Source organism: Sceloporus occidentalis, unplaced genomic scaffold (assembly GCF_023333645.1).
Source record: "Sceloporus occidentalis isolate IW3139 unplaced genomic scaffold, rSceOcc1.0.p SCAF_4, whole genome shotgun sequence".
NCBI classification, from domain to species: Eukaryota; Metazoa; Chordata; class Lepidosauria; order Squamata; family Phrynosomatidae; genus Sceloporus; species Sceloporus occidentalis.
Genome location: NW_028316984.1, coordinates 43,922,358 through 43,942,120, shown reverse-complemented (window position 1 = coordinate 43,942,120; position 19,763 = coordinate 43,922,358). Strand labels below are relative to the sequence as shown.

At 39.6% G+C, this 19,763-nt stretch overlaps 1 protein-coding gene across 15 annotated transcripts in view; it reads right to left on the bottom strand.

Annotated features, from left to right (window-relative positions):
* KCNH7 (potassium voltage-gated channel subfamily H member 7) overlaps nucleotides 1–19,763 on the bottom strand; it is a 418,649-nt gene that overhangs the window by 173,123 nt on the left and 225,763 nt on the right. For all 15 annotated transcript variants that reach the window (XM_089519860.1, XM_089519863.1, XM_089519874.1 and 12 more), the window contains exon 3: nucleotides 9,234–9,389. In XM_089519860.1, the coding sequence (XP_089375986.1) occupies nucleotides 9,234–9,389 (156 nt within the window). The remainder of the gene's footprint in view (nucleotides 1–9,233; nucleotides 9,390–19,763) is intronic.

Here is a 19,763-nt window from a genome sequence, read left to right as displayed (position 1 = left end):
AATACTAATTTGGAATTAAAATAATGTTTGATCCTTGTTGATACAGCTGTACTTTTAAATTATATTTCTGCTACTTTGAACTTAATTCGTGGTCAATGTGGTTGGACTTTTTGCTTTTACTTTATTTAAAGGTCTTCTACTGCAAGCTTGGATATACATGGGGTATTCTATGCATGTTAACTCCAGGTAAATATGGTTTTGGACATAAAGTCAACATTCATGAATGTGTATGTTTTGCCTGTGTTCATATCCTATGTATTTCTCCCCACTTTCCACATTTATTTTCCTTCTCTCTCTACACACACCTACACACACATATGTGAGTCTGTATGTGTGTATTCACATTCCATTCAATACACACATCACCCTCATAATTCAAATAAAAGAAAAGCTCCATAGGTTAAACCCTGATTATTCTGGAAGTAAAAAAAAACCCCACATAATGATGTATTGCCCCACATACTGACACTGCTGGAGATTTGCTGATCAATATGACAGTTTCTTCTAGAGCACTTTCAAAGTGCTGACAATGCTTTTCCACTCAGTAACTTTTTGATTCCATGTGAATTTTACAGTGCTTGGACTCTAACGAAAAAACCCCCACAACACTGTAATTGCTTTGAGGCAGATCCAGAAACTGACAGAGAAGGTTGTCATAGTTAGGCTGTCAGCTAGCTTTCTAGAAATGCCTACTCTTTCACTTATTTCTATTAACCTCCCCCACTTCCAGGAATAAAACACACCCAAGAATAATAAACGGATTAATATGTCAGTGCCCCTTTATGCTACACAGTTATAGCACTCTGCTTCCATTTTGACTGCCTTGACTGCTTACTATGGAATCCTGGCATTTGTAATACGGTCAGAGGCCCCAGAGGAGCTCCCTGGCTGATGTTTTTCAGTCCTAAACTGGAAATCCCAGGATTTCATGGGATGTTGCCATCATAGTTGAAAGTGCTATAAATTCAAAGTGCTATAACTGTGTAGTGTGAAATGATCCTCAGTTTCAGTTTCACCTATATAATTTTAATTTTTTTAAAAAAACACACCAAACAACATTGACATCCATCTCTACTTGGGACAAGGCTTTTGCAGATGCAATACTTCATTTCAGTAAGTATCCACTGAGAAACACAATGTTTTTAATTGTCCAGCTAGTTGATGACAGTTGTGCTGCTCTTCCTGTGATTTTTTTTTTAATTTTTGTGACTGGCTTATTTTATATTGTTATTTTAGTTAGGTTTTCTAAACTGCCTTGGAAATGCCTAATAAAAATAAGAGATAGGAATGTTCAAACAAGCCAAGGAATGAACTAATTGCCTATCCATTACTGGACAACACAGTTGCAGAGTTTAATAGCACTTTAACTGATATAATCCCATCCTTGCAGATCTAAGTATCTGCAGTATGATGAAGTATTTGGAATTCTTGCTAGACAGCTTTAGTAGACATTCTCCTGCACTAGAACACTACAGCCCCCTAGCAACAGAGAAAGCCAAGTTCCTCATCAAACTATAAATCCCATATTTCATAGGATGGAGCCATGACACTCAAAGTGCCAACAAGCTGCTCTTACTGTGTAATATGGATATACTCTAACTCAATTAATGAACATCTTTAGATGGACTGTCATTTGGGACAAATGATCTGGCATTACTGATTCTGTCATGCATTATTATTATTATTATTATTATTCACAATCAATACAGTCACTCCTCCACATTTGTGGGGGTTAGGGGCAGAGGATCCCAGTACATGTGGAAAAAACTGTGAATATGTTCGCCCTCACAAACATGCTCATGAATGATAAAGAGTCCTCTCCCACCAAGAGCACCACCCATAACCCCCTTTGCAATTTTTTGAAACACATAGCCTCCTTCTCATTTCTAAAGTTTAATTAGCTTACTTACTGTTCACTGCTATGATCTTTGGAATAGCAGTATATAAATAAAACAAATTATTATTATTTATTATTATTAAAGTACTTCCACTTTCAATTGGATGTTAGCAGTTACCAACACAGGCTCCATTCTCTCTTCTTCCCCTCCCCTCCATCCCAGCCAGTCAAAAGCAACACCATACATTCTCCTGTTTTACCAAACTCTGCATCCTCTCCATTTCTAAAGGCCTTCCCTTTGAATTTGATGTTTGTAGCCACCACCAGGGAGGATCCATTTTCTGTCCTCTCCTCCCCTCCCTCTGCATCCCAGCCAGTCACAAACAACACTGTACATTCTTCTGCTTTGTCAGACTTTGTATCCTCCTCATTCCCATAGTTATTCCCTTTGAACCCAATGCCTGCAGCCACCACCAGCAAGGTTCCAATTTCTCTCCCCCCCCCCACCCCGCCCTCCACTTCTACCATACCTTCCCTTTCTAGTGCTATGGAATGCTCTCAAAGAAATGGGAGTTCCACAACATTTAATCATCCTGAGAATCTTTATTTAGTACAAGAGGCTATTGTAAGAACTGAATAGGGAGAAACAGAATGGCTCCCAATTGGCAAAGGGGTCAGACTAGGCTGCGTTTTATCACCCTATCTGTTCAACTTGTATGCAGAAAATATCATATGAATAGTAGGTTTAGACTCAGAACAAGAAGTAAAGATAGGAGGAAATAACACCAACAATCTAAGATATGCAGATGACACCATACTACTAGTGGAAAGAATCTTTGGCGAGTTACATACTGCTGAGAAGTGGCGGTCTGGCTCCGCCTCCGCTTGCAGCGTCCGGGAACCGCAGCCTTTAAACCACGCGGCTCCCGGACGCTCCGAGGAAGGAGCACGGAAATAGCGCTCCTTCCTGGGCCCCGGAAAGGACGCCGCGAGGTGCTAGTCACGCACTTGCAGTGTCACTTCTGGGGTGCGACGTGCGGACGCACAGCATCTGCTATGTCAATATGGCGGTGGCCGTGTGGAACAGCCGCCGCCATTTGTCACGGACTCTATCCGTGATAGGGTTAGGGGCGTCTGGAAGAGACGCCCCTTTTTCAAAATGGGACGTCCTAAGGACGTCCCTTATGGCAGTCTGTAACCCGCCATAGATTTGGAACAATCACTAAAGAAAGTCAAAGAAGAAAGTACAATGGCAGGCCTAATGTTAAACATAAAGAAAAGAAAAATAATGGCCATGGAGGATTTGCATAAATTCAACCTAGAAAATGAGGAAATCAAAATAGTTAAATGATTTCCCATACTTTGGATCAAATATTGATCAGAATGGAGACTGCAGTCAAGAAATTGGAAAAAAATTAGGAATAGGAAGGGTAATTCTGAAAGAACTAAGCAAAATCCTAAGTGTAAAGATATGCAGCTGAACACTAAAGTTAGAATTGTCCAAGCCATTATATTTCTCATTATCATGTACGGTTGTGAAAACTGGTCAGTGAATAAGGGAGATAGGAAGAAAATTAATTCATTTATGATGCGGTGCTGGAAAAGAGTGCTGAGGATACCACTGTTAGCCAAAAAAGATAAACAAGTGGGTCCTAGAACAGATCAAGCCTGAACTGTCCCAGGAAGCCAAGATGAATAAATTAAGGCTGTCATACTTTGGTCACATCATGAGAATGCATGACTCATTAGAAAAGACAATGATGTTGGGGAAGGTGGAGTGCAGTAGAAAGAGAGGAAGTCCGCATGTCAAATGGGTAGACTCAGTGAGTGAGACCATGGGCCTGAGCCTACAGGACTTGAACAGAGAGGTGGGGGGAGCTTAGAGATGGCTCATTCACAGGGTTGCCATGAGTACAGGTTGACTCCAAGGCAGCTAACAAGAACAAAAACAGCATAGTGATCTGTTGCTTATTCTGAGAAAATAAAATTTTAAAATTCTAGAGACCTAGCCCCACCCTTTTTGATGAGCATAAAGCGTTTGTCATTTTTGGCTTAGGTCTTCCTGTAGCAGAAACTGTACCCTTAAAAAGAAGAATTCTACAAAAGAAGGACATAGTAATAGCTGGTGTCGATGAACTGGAGCAGACACAGGAATGTCTAATGAAACAATTTAGAAATATAGAAATCAGTGCAAATACCAGTGTGCTTCACATATTAGCACAGTGTTGGCTACACATACTTGGAAATAAGCACCACTGAATTCCACTGGGCTTGTTTTTAAGTAAACACACATTACTTGTTGCCCAAAATAATGTAGATTTACTTATCTAGATTGAGTTCAAACCATGTTATATATGCACAATGCTGGAAAAAAAGTATGTTGTACTGTATAACACTGGGGAGAAATCAGAAGCACCTGAATAATGGATAATACAAGCGGATGTTTTTAGACTGAGTACCTTGGTTGAAAGATTTTCTATTAGTAATATCGCTTTTCATCTATGACTTAAAGCTGCTGTTGTCCAGTTTTAAGCTTCACTGATGAGGACATCAGATTGCATAACATGCTTTCTGTTATTACAAATTCCTTGGTTCTTTAAGCAGAGGCTTTTAGATAAGTCACACAACAGGGACCTGCCTCAGTAAGCAGAATGGTGAAACTGCCATTTTCATACACACACACAAATCATGGACACCATGAAATACTGTGGCATAAATGTTAATCAAGAGAACTACGGCTTAATCTGAGCCTCAAAATCAATGATTTCACATGATAATGAGTCCTTCTATGAGTAGTAATTCAAAAAGCTAATATTTCCAAGCTATGGAAACATCCCCATTCTCTGAAAGTAATGGTGGGGGAGAATAAATTTTTTCATGCAATGCAATCAGTATTCACAGAATCAAAATGTCAGGATGTCTTGTTTTGTAGAGATGGTGCTACTCTCTTCAGCCTTCCCTGCTGCCTCTGAGCATTGCTGTAACTTTCACGATACCTAGAGGGAAGTCATTCCATCCCTCCCCCAGCAGCAATACATTTTTGTGAACTATCTCTTTTGCAATACAAAGTACAGTGGGCCCTTTGTATATTTTGGGGATCCATTCCAGACCTCCCCCTTTCCAACATATGGAAAAAACTGCAGGACCTCAAGTCCCATTTGTTTCAATGGCCGAACATGCCCTTCTTACATCCAGGGCTTGCCGTCCGTGTAAGCTTAAAGCCACTGATGGCAAGCCTGTGTATGGGACGAGCACTGTATTTTGAGGTGGCTTACTCCTGCTTTTGGTGGAAATTAAAGCCATTACAACAGGTCTGTTATATATGGATCACCAGAGTCAGCTGCATTTGGGACTCCCCTTGGAGATGTTGGAATGAGTGCTGTCATGATGAGCACAAGCACTTCAAATTTTATCTTTACACTGTTGAGTAAGGCCCATTACAAATGGGCATAAAAGTACGTCCTGGGGACGTACTAGGGTTAGAAAGGGGCGTCACTTCCTGACGCCCCTAACCCTAGTACGGACCCAGTCCGTACAAAATGGCGGCGCCTGTTCCATACGGGGGCCGCCATTACGATGTCACAAACGCACCGCCTCGAAACGAGGCGGCGTGGACATGATGTCGTCATGCTGCGTGAGGGCGCCTAGAGCGCCTTTTCCATGGCGCGAGAAGGAGCTCCGAAACGGAGCTCCTTCTGAGGTTTGCGTTGCTGGCGCAGCCTTTAGACGGCTGCGCCAGCGATGCAGAGGAGAAAGGTTTCTCCTCCTCCCTGCCGTCGCCGGGTGTCCTTGGGGCTTGAAGCCCCAAGGACACCCCTTTCCAGGCCGCAGGGAAGCGGCCTTTTGCCACTTCACCGCGGCCTGGAAAGCGGCGGATCGGGCCCTCGGAGGCTGCCATTGTGGCAGCTGAGGCCCCGATACAGCAGGGAAAGGGCCGCTTACAGGCCGCCCCAAACGGGCAGTCTGTAACGTGCCTAAGTCTACTTAAAAGCTGTCCTGCTAAATGTCCAAGATCTTCATGGCAGAATCTGATCCACTGGAATGAAGAGCTAATGTGGTGAAAAATGGTCCACTGTGGTCCACTGTGTGGGTGGTCTCTACCCAGATTTTTCTCCTGTTTCCAGTGGAGAGAAATGCTACTGGTAACAGTTGTGCTGCCATTAAGCCTTTCTTTAGGATCCTGAGGATGTAACAGCTCAACACTTTCTCCCTCTCCTTTATCTTTCCTGGGGAAACAAGACAGGGTTTCTAGGTTTCTTGTCATGGAGATGTGTGACCCAAGTCCCCCACTTTTCCCTAAAGGAAGAGTGTAGGCTTTTTATAACTGGAAACTCTTTAATAACCTAAAAACCATAGATGTAAATTTAGGAAAATATTATAAGAAGTTATACTCAATAAACTCAACTGGCTTAAATCCCAGGGGTTTTCCTCATATCTCCCTTCCGCTTGTGAGTGTAATACCCAAGGTTACTATGTCAAGATATATAACAAATCGTTGTACAACTCCACTGGTTGCCATCCTTAGTCCACCAATCCCTTTCAAAAAACCGGAAAAATTCAGCTCAGCCCTTCAGTCTTTTATCTGGGATTCCTTTCCTTCTCTTCTGGATCAGTTAACTGTCTCTCTTCTCTTCCTAACCTCTCCCACCCCTCTCCTGAGTAGCTAGCAAAGCTCCTCTGGCTATCTTGGCCCATTGGTTCTCTCCACCTTCTCCCTTTGCCCAGAATATGTTAGTTAACTTTTCCTTTAATATAGTCCCAGTGGTCTTACAGGATCATTACAGCTAAGATGCTAAGGCACATTTTTATTCACTAACGTTGGTCTGCAATGAAGGCATCTGCTCCCTTAAGAACAGTTAGCACTTATTTTCTGCTTGAGTGTGCAAGAACACATTGTATAAAACCCCTTTTTGAGCAGCCCGGCTTACACAAACATGTCTAAACCGAGGGAACCCAAAGGGAAAAATAAAAGAAGTCACAATTAAGCATAATTTTCCAATAAATGTAATATAACATTTTTAATTTAAAGCTCCCCCTCCCCCAATCCTTGCTTGCTTGGAAATCATTCCTTGCCACAGACCAATGGATTTTGTGTCAAGTGCAGTCATGTTTTATATTGACTTCTTCAAAGGATGGGACAAGTTAGTCATGGCTAACTGAAGTTCCATTGATTTCAATGGCACTGGTCTAAGCCAAGATGCCTCTTCAGTCTCAGATCTGCTATGAAACAGATAAATAGTTGAGCTTCACTTCTTAGTTTATACTGCTTTTTCAGAGCCTAATAGCCTTAGTTAAAGCTAATAGCTTAGGAGCAGAGATGAGCAAATAATTCACAAGTAATTTAAGAAATTTAGCCTTTTATTATGCCATTAAAATATCTGCAAGCAGTTTACTGCCCCTGTATATTTTTTTTAAAAAAATAACCCCACCCCCACAAATCTCAGTTTATATGGTTTTGTCTCCTAATTGGATAAACACTTACATGTCTTGATATGGATACTTGTGTGCACAAGTTTAAAATTGGATTTCTATGAGCTCTTTGCCTTTAGCTATGAATCACATTTTGTAGCTATAGCCATGCAAAGGCACTCTTTCCTTTAGTAAAAGGGAGTAAAAGCACAAAAGATGCAAATATATCTGTATTATTTGTAAGGCCCAGCACAGAAATTAAATTAGGTCCTCACGAGAAGCTGTAGCAGTGAAATGCTCCTTTTTGCAACATACTCTACATACATGAAGGAGCTTTTCAAATGCAGGTCAGACAAAACCCTTTCATTTGTATATTTGATAAGAACAGTATGTAGAAGAATGGTTGAAAACTAAGAAGTTCATCATGCTCATTTTTAACATGCAGGATATTGTGATCAGCATCCAAAACAACACAGCCATTAATCTATTCACGGCTAACTATTGAATTTTGCTATTCTAGTGGCAGTGACTTCCCAAAGACTCCTCCTGGGGTTGCATCTCCCCTCCAGGGACACCACATAAAGTCTGAGGGGAAGTTCCCTATCAGAAGGAATTTAGAATTAAAAAAAATGGAAGGAGCTCCAAGAGCCACTGAGTCCAACCCCTTACCATGAAGTAATGCATAGCTAAAGAATTCCTGGGAGTTGGACCAACTAACCTAGTTTAAATACCTCAAAGAAAGCAGAGTCCACTAGCACATGGGTCTGTATGGCTCCACACTGTGCTTACTTGTGATGTGTGGGACACATTCAACTCATATAAACAGTCTGTTTTCATATATTTTCAGCAACTCATATTTCTATGTCAATGAAGGACCAGCTTGTGGCAACAAGTCATCTACTGCCTCTGTTTCTTTATGACAAGAATCCTGGCTTCTTAAACCACACTGAGAAGATGTGGATTGTGTTCTCTTGTTTGTTCATCTCTTCTTATGAGGAAACTAGGCAAGCAACTAGGCAAGGAAGGTTTTGGGTGACATGTGAATCAGAATATGGTTCACCGCACCAAAAACAAGCAATGATTGTAAACCAACTTTAAACCAGCATTTTCAGGCACTTTGCAATCCTGGTATGTTTGTCTGCAATTAGCCATGATCCTGGGTTTGAACATCATGCTAAGATATTATTCTCTGGTTTATTTAAATTAGCAATGGGAATACTGAAGCCTTTGGGCTCCATGTGGCCCTAGGGGGGGGGGTCTGGTATGGTCCTTGTGGGATCTATGGACACTCCCTATAACACTCCCCTATTGTTTTTTTTATTTTTTTGGTTAAAAATTACATCTTTTAGCTGAAAGAAGACACAAAATATGTTCAAAATTAAATCAAATGCTTCTCCAGGAGCTCTACAACAGCAAGTACCTTTACCCCCAAAGGTCCCAAAAGTAACAGGAGTGATGCCATGTGACTTCCAGTCATTCCAAATGGCAGCTGTGATGGGACATTGTTGACATTTGGACCAATGAGAAGGTGAAAATTGGTTTGCATGAAGGGAGAACAGATGTAGGTGCAAAAGGACTGTATACATCAGATGTACCTCATTTACAGTAGGATTTCTGACTTGAAATCTTGTGTGAGCACAGCCAATGTATTAAAGATGAATGCCATTCTTTAATATCTGTCATTTAGTGTTTCCGTTTCAAGGCAGTGAGCCAGGTTTTTTTTCAACTGAGGACATTAAAAATGAATCAAGATCCCTCCATCCAGCATCAAATACTTCTCCATCATTTATTTTGTTTACTGTCTCGACTGATGAACAATACTGGAGGGCTCAAAAAGTTTGCAGATTGGTTGGGGTACCTTTGAGTTGCCCAGTCTGTTATCATAATGTGGATTTGGGGATTTTCCAAGGAATGTATTGAGGATCAGACTTCTACAAACAGAACACATCATTAGATTCCTCCTTCCTTCCATTATATATGCACTTACGGTTTGCGACTTTGGCTGACAATATCTGGTTGAGTTTCTCTGGACACTCTATATTATCCTCATCCGTTACATATTCAAAACTAATAATAAACATCAGAGCCACTCCATCTTGATTTTTCACTGGGATGATGTGGGTGTTGCAAATGAAGGTGGACCCTAGGAGGGAAGAAACATATACAAAGGTTCATAAGTGAAATCTTTTGGCCTACTTGTTACTTCCATAACAGTGTTTCTATAATCATGGTAACAGTTCAACAAAGAAATCAATATTCTTCTACTGTCTGACAAATCAGTCTATGTCCTAATTTCTTTCTCTTATTCATAGCTGCCAGTCCAATCTTATGCACATCTACACAGAAGTAAAGCCAATGAATTCAACAGGATTAATTCCTAGATAAGTGAGTATAAAACTTCAGCCAAATTAGCTTTTCTACATTTTTGTTCAACAGGCAGTCTTAAGACATGTATGTGTAATAGCATCATTCTGGGATGGCATTCAGAGTCAAACACCACCTACAATTGACCATATCATCAGTGAACATTAGTATGAAAAATGTCCCATTATTCTCTTAAATGCCAGCAGTTTAAAAATGAAATTTAGGACTAGGCTAAATAGAGAACACTGGCTCGAAACATGCAGCTATCTATTTTAGCTCTTTGTGGTGCCATCTGTACATTCTTCCACAGCTCCTCAATGTTAGCAGAAGGGTAGACTGCTGAAAGCAACTTGTCATGGTGAAGGCTATATATTACCTTTAGTGTTAGAGGCACTTTACCTATTAGTGGCAATTGCTCCTGACCTATGTGTTGATTTCCCAGAGGTACATGGTGGACCATTCATGAGGATAGGTAATGGATTACAGTGGGCCCTTGGGATCCACTGGGGTTTGGTTCCAGGACCGCTCAAGGATACCAAAATTCATGGATACCATTAGAAACCATTAAATACCACTAAATTTTGTGATGGATCCCACTGAATTTTGTGTTGCAGTTTAATCTTCATATAAGAAGGAATACTAGTTTTACAGAAGACAAATGGGATACATATATTTGGATTACTGAATGGATTAAAAAGCTATACTATCATAGTTAGATGGTACAATCCAGAATGTTTTTTATGAAGGTGCACTGCTCCACTGTTCATAGGCAGGTTAGGTCATCACATGTTTTGCTAGACTGAATTGTGCCACATTAGGGTACCTTTAATACAGCCATTGAAACATGTTGCAGATGCTCAAAAACATGACAGATTGTGAATCCTTCACGCAGCCAAATTCATTTTAAGCAGTATCATAAAGAGATTGTTTGGCTTCCCTGTAAGTGATTTTCAAAGGTGTTAACTCCAAATTACACCATTATAACTTGTTTTTTGTTTGTTTGTTTGTTTGTTTTTGGTGGCTGAGGAGGTCAGAATTCTGTACCACCTATACAGTAACTAAAATTCTCCATCAACATTCTTCTCTCTTCTACAGTTTCCCAACACAGCTGTTTCCTGAGAACAGTGGCATCACTAGGGGTGTGTGGGGATGGGGTGGGGATGGTAGTACAGACCATGATACCCTAAGGGAGGGTGACACTACTGCTTTTCAAACATCTGCCATTTGGCTGAAACAGGCTGTGGCATTCACCTGTGTCCCATTAAAATACTGAAGAGATGGTGAGTTGGCTGAGGCTCAGTTTGAGGCCCCAGTTTTGTTTTTGTTTTGTTTTTTAAATTAGCTTTTAAATTATATTATTTTTTTAAAAATTCTTTAAAAACCTCATTTTACTAAATTTTCACTTTAACCACATGAAACTATGTATATGTAAATGCATTGAGGCTGTGCACATGATATTGTTATTTAAAAGTATCACTTTAATTTTGCTAGTTTATGTCACAACTATTACCATTACATTCAGCGATATATGGAGATTATGATTTATGAATAACATTAGTACAAAAACATTACTAAGCATTCTGTATTGTAAGGTATAGAAGGAGGTCAATGGAGGGGTGACCCCATGAGTTACTGTATCAGGTGACATCAATCAACTGATTGAGAACAGAAGGATTGGCAAAGAAACATCCAGCCATGTTTTTATACTCGGGTAAACAGCAATGACATGCCTTGGAGGTCCCTGCAGATGCCTTTCATAGTGCTTTTCTAGAGGGAAAGAGCTGGATGCTTCTCTGCTGCTCTTCCTGCTTTCCATCAGTAAGAAAATGGATGTGTTGTGGGATGGTGCAGCAGAGAAAATGTGTTTTTTGGGTGGGGTAGGGTTGGACAAGAGACGTATTACAGTTCACGTGTAAGTGTGATATATCTCCTAATCCAGGAATTTCGCTACCATTGTAAAGCTAATTATTTTCTTTGCTACCTACCATCTTTTCTTCCTCCTACCCCAAGAATAATAATTGGATTGGAGGAAAGATACCTTTTGACATGATCTGCAAAATGAAAAGTTCTTTTGAAAATTCACCCAGGATGCTTGCAGTTTTAGCCTGGGCACAGTCTTATGAAGAGTATTTTGGCTGTAGAGAGGCACAGTATACTGTTAATGATTCAAAAGTGTGTGTGTGTGTGTGTGTGTGTGTGTGAGAGAGAGAGAGAGAGAGAGAGAGAGAGAGAGAGAGAGTAGAAGAGCAGTCAACTGCTCATCATCCAGATAGAAATGGTGAGAATTGCTGAAATTGTTAGAGACTGCATTTATCTGTTGCTCAGCTCAGTTCATTAATTACATTGGTCACTGGTTACAACAATGAAGTAACTGTGAAAGCTTAGTGCATCTATAATGCAGAATCATAAATCAACACATGCATAAAATATCCTCAAATGCTACATCGTTAACCAATAAAGGTCATTTCTGACACTAACTTCTTTATATTTTAGTGCTGTATAGTGGCCTTTTTTTCTCCATTCTCTGATTTCTTTTCTTCTGGATAAAAGCTCACATCACAGCTAGAAACAAGTGAATAATACTGCCCTTCATAAAATGCTGGAAAATGCATTTTATTAAGAAAATGAAAAATCAGATGCACTTTAATAACTGAAACCTATGACTCCATGGCTGAAATCTTATTAAAGGCAAACACATGCACATGACTTGCATGTATGTATATCTGTTTTGGGTTGGAGCCCAAGGTGCTAGTTTGTAATGTTTGGTGCAACATCCAGAAGTCCCTTTCCTCTGAAGATGTCAAGCCCCCAAAGGAATGTTGCTACTGCTGTTTATCAGTAGGGAGGGGAGAGAGGGGGAAAGGTATAAGGAAAGGATAGGAGGTTACTTTGGCCTGTTACAGACAGCCAAAATAAAGCTGCTTCGAGTCACAGTGAAGGTATGGTGTTTCAATGATGCATACGTCCTAAGAGTCCAGAAGCCACACCAAAGCCACACTCCAGTCCTTAGGGCTGGAGCGTGGCTTTGGTGTGACTTCTGGACTATTAGGATGCATGCATCATTGAAACACCATACCTCCACTGTGACTCGAAGCAGCTTTATTTTGGCTGTCTGTAACAGACCATTCTTTGTGAATGTACTCCCATATTCTTCCCTCTTGAGCCAGAACCAACCAATTCCTCAACATCTGTCCCATTCTCTTCCTTTGTCTGTTAAGCAGCAGCTGCTGCAGCCCTTTCCAAATCTTGGGAACAGCAGAATGGCAGAGGTTTTGACAATGTGCTTGTCTCATGCCCCATCCCAGAAAAAGGCACACTGGGGTGAATATAGAACTGTGTAAGCAGAGCATTACACTCTGCCTGCTTGATATAACATCTCGCCCAGTGTTAGAAGGAACACAGCTGTCAATTGAATTGTTAGTCTCAGCTACAGGAAATATATTAAATCAATAGCTACTTAGCAACATTTGTAAAAGCTCTCTTCATTCAGTGAGTCTCCCCTAGTTAGGGCTAACAATTGGATTTGGGCAACTTTTCTCATATATTCTTGTTCATTCTCTGTTAGAATAACATGCCAGTACCAAAGCCCATAAGAATCTCAAGTGTGTCATGAACGTAAAACTCTCACTCAAAATTTCTTCATTAATTTAAAATAAAAAGTCATATGAATACAGGTTCAGTCTCCCTCATCATCAAGAATGCCAAAATCTGAAACATTCTAGAAACCAAAACTTTTTTCACGAATGGCTGATATTATTATTATTATTATTATTATTATTATTAAGCTTTATTTATATAGCACTGTAAATTTACACAGCGCTGTACATACAATCAATTAAAATAGATAAAATGAGCCTGCCTCTGGCGTACATTCTATGTTGACATTCAGTAAAATAAGGCAGACAGCAAATTAAAATAACATTAGATAGGACACCTTTTCTTTCTAATGCTTCTATGTGCACAAACTTTGTTATGTGCACTAGGTGCATAAGGGGAATACAAAACAGAATTTCATGTTTAGATTTAGGTCTCATCTAACGGATATCTCATTTTGTAATATGCAAATACTCAAATACTCCAAAATACTTCTGATCCCAGGAATTTCAGATAAGGGAGACTCAATCCGTACCTCCAGTTGATTAATCTTATTATTTGTGGAGAGCAAGCATATCTCAGAGGCAGAGCATGTGCTTTGCATACTGAAGGTCCCAAATTCACTCCAGGCATTTACCTAGTCAGCGCAAGCTTTCCTGAGACCCTGCAGAACAACTGTCACCCAGAATAATTGGCAGCAGATAAATAATGTGATCTTGCATCCTAAAACATTTTTTTAGGTTCCAAGGTTGTTGTTGTTGTTGTTGTTGTTGTGTGCCTTCAAATTGTTTCCAACTTACAGCAGCACTAAGATGAACCAGTCATGGGTTTTCTTGGCAATATTTGTTCAGAGGGAGGTTGCTTCCCTCTGAGGCTGAGAGAGTAAAACTTGCCCAAGAGGTTCACCTAGTTAGGTTTCCATGGTTGAGCATGGATTTTTACTTTGGTGGCCAGAGTCTTAGTGCAACGTTCAAATCACTAGACCACATTAGGTATACACCAACAAAATAGTTCTTGGAAAGTTATGTATTTTTGAATTACAATTCCAAGAATTTTCCAGGCAATATAACCATGTGACTGATGGAGTTCTAGGGGTCCTAAATGTAATGTTTACGAGCTGTAGTCCTATGCACATTTGGTCTTTTTAGTCCAAAAACCATGCATAGGATGGTGGTGCTAATGAATGCAGGGTCTGATCCCTGGTATATGATCTCAGACAGATGAACACATACACACAGTACTTCTGACAGTTTATTTACAGTGTTTTTGTATGGGTTGTATGTATTGATTAGGGTCAGTTAGATAATCCTGAGAACACATATTCTACTTACCACCTTGTACTGAGACTGGGCTATGCAATGCACCTTGAGGGCAGTAATTCTATTCAGCTTTCTTTTTACTGTTAGAATAACATGGAGACTTTCACTACTGCTGTTTATCAGTAATGTCACTTCTTAATAATAATAATAATAATAATAATAATAATAAAATATTTATTTCTATACCACTTTTCCTGGGAGATCAAAGCGGTTTACAAGTTCAAAGGGAATATACATTTTAAACATGTTACAATATAATATACAGTCAAGAATACTTATAGTATTCTATATAGTATATAGTATAGTATATTTTGGCTTGTTTTATTAATGGTGTATTTATAGTTGTTTTCTGGTTTTGTCTATATGAAAAAGGCTTTTGGCTGAAGAAGACTAGAAAGTTGAAATGACCTTTGAAATATCCTAGGAACAGGTGTTCCAGATATTTCTATCAGATTTTCTCATCCAAATTTATTTTCACTCGCAATTGATAAGTACATGTGATAATTACTCGACTCTTCTAGAACACAGCCACATAGCCCCAAAACCCCACAAAAAACTATGGATGCCAGCCATGAAAGCCTTCGTCTCCACAATTACTCAATGTTGGCAAATTTATGGTTCACTTTGGTTTCTTCATGGACTTATAGCAATTCCTCAACTTGGCTATTTGGATATTTCTTCAAAATTTTCTTTAGAGACTTCTGTGTCATTCAGACTTCAGCATTGCTAAATAATGGATGGTTATGTAATTTGTTTGTTCTAATTCTTTATACTGATGGGTCCGTTTTATGTTTTTTTTTCTGTTACAATATATCAGCACATGTTAATTCAGGTATTCTTGTGATTATTCCAGATATATTGATAGATATTATAAATGCAGCTTAGTTCTTTCATCTCTCTCTCTCGCTCTCTCTTTTGCAATTAATCACTGATAATATTTATTCCTTAGAGATTAAATGAATTCATAAAATGTTTTATTTCTGCCTTTTTCATCTACTAAAAATAAAAGTGAGATGAATCTTAAGTGGCAGTTTAGAACACTACTATGGGTAGCTGTTAAGCATGATGGTGTACTTGAAAGATAGCTGGATCCACACAGCAAGAGAATTGCTTTAGTAAATGAAAACAAATACATAAACAGCACTTCTGACAAGTTTGTTCTGGATCTCAGAGAACATTAAAAATGCACTGGAACTAATGTTTAAACTTCAGTACTAATATTTGTTTGAGCTCCATGCGTGAAACTAACAGCTATTGAAGTCCAACGTACTTAGAGTAAATATTTCTTTCATTTCATTGCTATTGATGGTTCCTGCCAGGACACTTAATTTTCCAGTGCAGACATCCTGTGAGCTAATTATATTTTTCCTATCACTTTCATAAATATGTTGGTCCATTTTGGTTCAGATATCCTCAGACCCAAAACCAATTTTATCTGAGTCACCTTGAGTCCCATTCTGGGAGAAAGGTGACATATAAAATAAATAAATAAGTAGTCAGGCTCAAGGCCAGAGTCATGCTGGTGCTTCAGTAACTTTCTCCCTCCTGCTCCCCCTGCAGTTTGCTATTGCTAAAAACTGGAAGGGTTCTAGAAGGATTTCAATCCCTCCAAAGCAACTTCTTGAAGTGCTTTCACAGGGCTGTATGGCAGATAGAACCACTCCTTCCTAGGGTTTTCAAATCAGGAGCATCCCAGGTCTTGAGGTTTTGGGGCCAGACTCCAAAAACCTAAGCTCATTCTTGGCTAACAAGTTTTAAGGTTTTTGAAAAATAATAAAGCCTGCTTGAGCTGTTTGATAAGACCAGATGATCCTCAAATTCTACATTCAGTGGTGTTGTCACTAGATGCAGGGATCAATGCTGAGCCTGAGAAGTAGCAAACTAAATTACCATTCTTTGCAAACTGCAGAAATGCCCTTGTGGAGGAAAAGTGCTTACGATCCAATAGAGTACACAAGCATGGGTAAAAGAGCATGAAGCAGTGAAGATAAAAGAAGAATTGTGATTAAGTTTAACTCTTATCAGTGCTACTCTATAACCTGCTCTCTAGGAATGATTACACTGTGCTGTCAATGCATTTCACTGATGTTCCACGGAATCTACCATTGTTGATAAGGAGAAAAAAGAGACCTGACTATATTACCCGCATTTGAAATGATTGAAATGCACCACATCATGCAGGAATGGGAATCTCTCTTTTCTTCTGTTGTTATGCCCAAGCAGTGCTCAGAGACTATTCACACTCTGAGGAGCTGTTGCGTTGTGGAACTGATGGCCTGAACAGACAGGCCAAAATAAAGCTGCTTTGGGTCACTTTGGAGGTATGCTGTTTAAATGCTGCATGCGTCCTAAGAGGCCAGAAGCCACACCAAAGCCATGCTCCAGTCCTAAGGACTGGAGTGCAGCTTTGGCGCAGGTTTACACCTGAGGTTTACACCTGAGTAAACACATCTATAATTCAGCTGTGCTTTACTTAACTGATGGGGGGAACAAATGGAAAGAATTACAACTGGCCTTTTGCCAATGATGGTTTGATCCCCGTCCTTTAAAACTGGCCATACCTACTTCTGAAATATACTCCATAAGATCCTACACACACAAGAGAGACACAGAGCTTCTCACACCATCACAAAGCTAAGTTAATGCAAATTGTTTTGATCTGGTACTTTTTCATCTAGCTTACTAGATGCATCATTGAATGGTTGAAAAAAAAATCTCAGCAGTGTTTCCGTATCTTCAAATATTTCCTTGAACATCCTCTTTTAAACAAAGTCATTAGACTGTTTCTATAGCAGGAGGGATCCATTCCGATAGTAATGTGATTGTGGTAATAAGAACCAAGGAGCAGGCTGGCTACCAGTTGTACATAGATACATCTTTGAGAGAATTATCTGGCCAAAGTCATAGGAGGCTGAAACTAATATAGATGATCTACAATTTATCCATTCTATCATAGTCATTAATGGGGTCCTTTAAACTTGGTTCTCAGTGCCAATGGAAATAAATTTGAACACACTTATTTCCAGTAGAGAATTTATTTCAAATATACTTCAGTTATCTTCTAAACTGATAAACCTCTAGATGTGTTGCACCACATTACTCTCAGCCATCACTGGCCATGTTGGTTGGGGATAGTGGACATTTTATAGTTCAGAATATCTGGAGAGTGTTGGTTTGTGGAAGGTTGCTCTGATCTCATATAGATCCACATGATTTATCACCCCTCTTAGAAAACAGTATATATATTTTTTCCTTTTTTATGGTATTCATGATAATACAAACTGTGCATAAAATCCAGCAGGCTGTGCCTTTCAAATTTTGTAACTGCATGTTCAGTCCATTTAATAAACCAGTTTATCTGTGACACTTGCCACAGTTTCCATGGGAACAAACAGAGCAACTTTAGTAAACAGAAAATAAGCAATGTAAGAGTCTTCCATTTGGGCTAAAAATAGAAATGCTGCAGGCCACATACTGAAATTGAGACTGGTTAATCAGAGAATTGGAGAAGGGGGCTAGACAGTGCCGTTGTGTTTTCAGTTAATTAACCAAAATACATATTGACTGTAAGGGCTTCAGAATGATATTGCCTGATTCATTGTGAAAAACCATCGTAACCTCATGGGGAGAAGCCTTTGGCATGCATTCTGTGGAACTCCTGCAGATCTGCTAGGCTCTCTTGCAAATAAGAGGGATGGAATGCGGAGGGGAGGCACATTTTGAGCACTATGCTGAACCCAGTTGTTATGGTCTTTGGAAACAAGGGACTTTCTTCACTCTGGGCTTGGGCTTTATTTACCAACAAACAGGTTTGCTGGATTAGAAACTAAAGATACCTTTTTGTATTTCAACCTACTACTGAATCTGGAGATGAGGAAACTGCAACTTCCCTTGCTTCTGATCTAGCCCTCTTCCAGGATCTCAGAAGCACAAAGGCCCCTTGTTACATTACAGCAGGCTAAGTTAAACACTTAAACCTTTCTCATATATATATATATATATATATATATATAGAGAGAGAGAGAGAGAGAGAGAGAGAGAGAGAGAAAGTGCAAAAGTGCATACACACAAATTATAGCAGAGAACAATGATTAGGAGAAAAGGGGCCTTCACAATAGATGCCACTTTTAGAAACAGTTGCTATAATTCAAATAGAAAACACAAGGAATTTTTCTCAACACTATGGAGAAGACTCTCAGTGTGCTGTTCTAGTTGCCAGCTCTTGGTAAGCCCCTGGGCTCTCTCTTTAGTTCATTTTTTAAAAATCTGTTAACCAAGATTTGGGCAGGCCAATACTTCCAATAGGAGAAGCTTTCAAATGGAGTGGTGCCTTCTGTAAAGTAAAGCACATGGCCACATATGGGATTCATGAGTCCCATGTCAATGGGGCAATGAATCCACTCTGCATTTTGCAGAAACTATATAAAGTGTCACATCTATTGTCTAGACTTTGTTCAGTACGTTGGACAGCTCCTTTTAAGGTGTACAAAACCTGAGCTGATTTACTGCCTCACTGAAAGGAGAACCAGCAGCTGCAGCTGGGCCACACAAAAACTAGGTGGGAGAGAATAAGGCTCTGACATTTCAAAAATGAAGATTTTCAAATCCAGGAAGGTTCAGATTTGAACATTTATGTAGACTCAAGCAGGTTGGTTAATGGCTTTCAGCTTATTACAGGGCTCAGCAACTGTGGCACTTCAGAATTTGTGCTTGGATTGCAGTTCCTATGACACCTCATACAATTGGCAATACTGGTTAAAACTAATAGAAGTTATAGGAAGAAAATACCTGGAGTGCCCCGGTTGCCTATGCCTGCCTTAACACATGACCTGTAATCTGTTATAGAATCTCAGCTATTTTCTTCTGAAACCTCTTAAACCAGCTGCCATTCTGACATATTTGAAAGATATCCACATTTAGAACTTGACACTTCCTACACTTCAATCTGATGGTTCAGTAATTTTTGTTTAATCCAACAAATTTGTCTAGATTGTCTAGATGGGACAGAAGAATAAATGGAGCAGTTCTTGGCAAAACAAAGTAAATCTGAGACATCGAGAAGTGCCATATTCAGTTCAGTTTGCAAGATGAATTTGGATATCAGCATAGACTGTGATGTCTCATGCTGTCAGAAATCACAGGCACACAGTGCAGTTGGCATTGCTTTATGCCACCAAAACTCTGTATCCGAACAGCCACTGAGATCCTGCATTGGGAGATGTGTGTCTATCACATAGCTG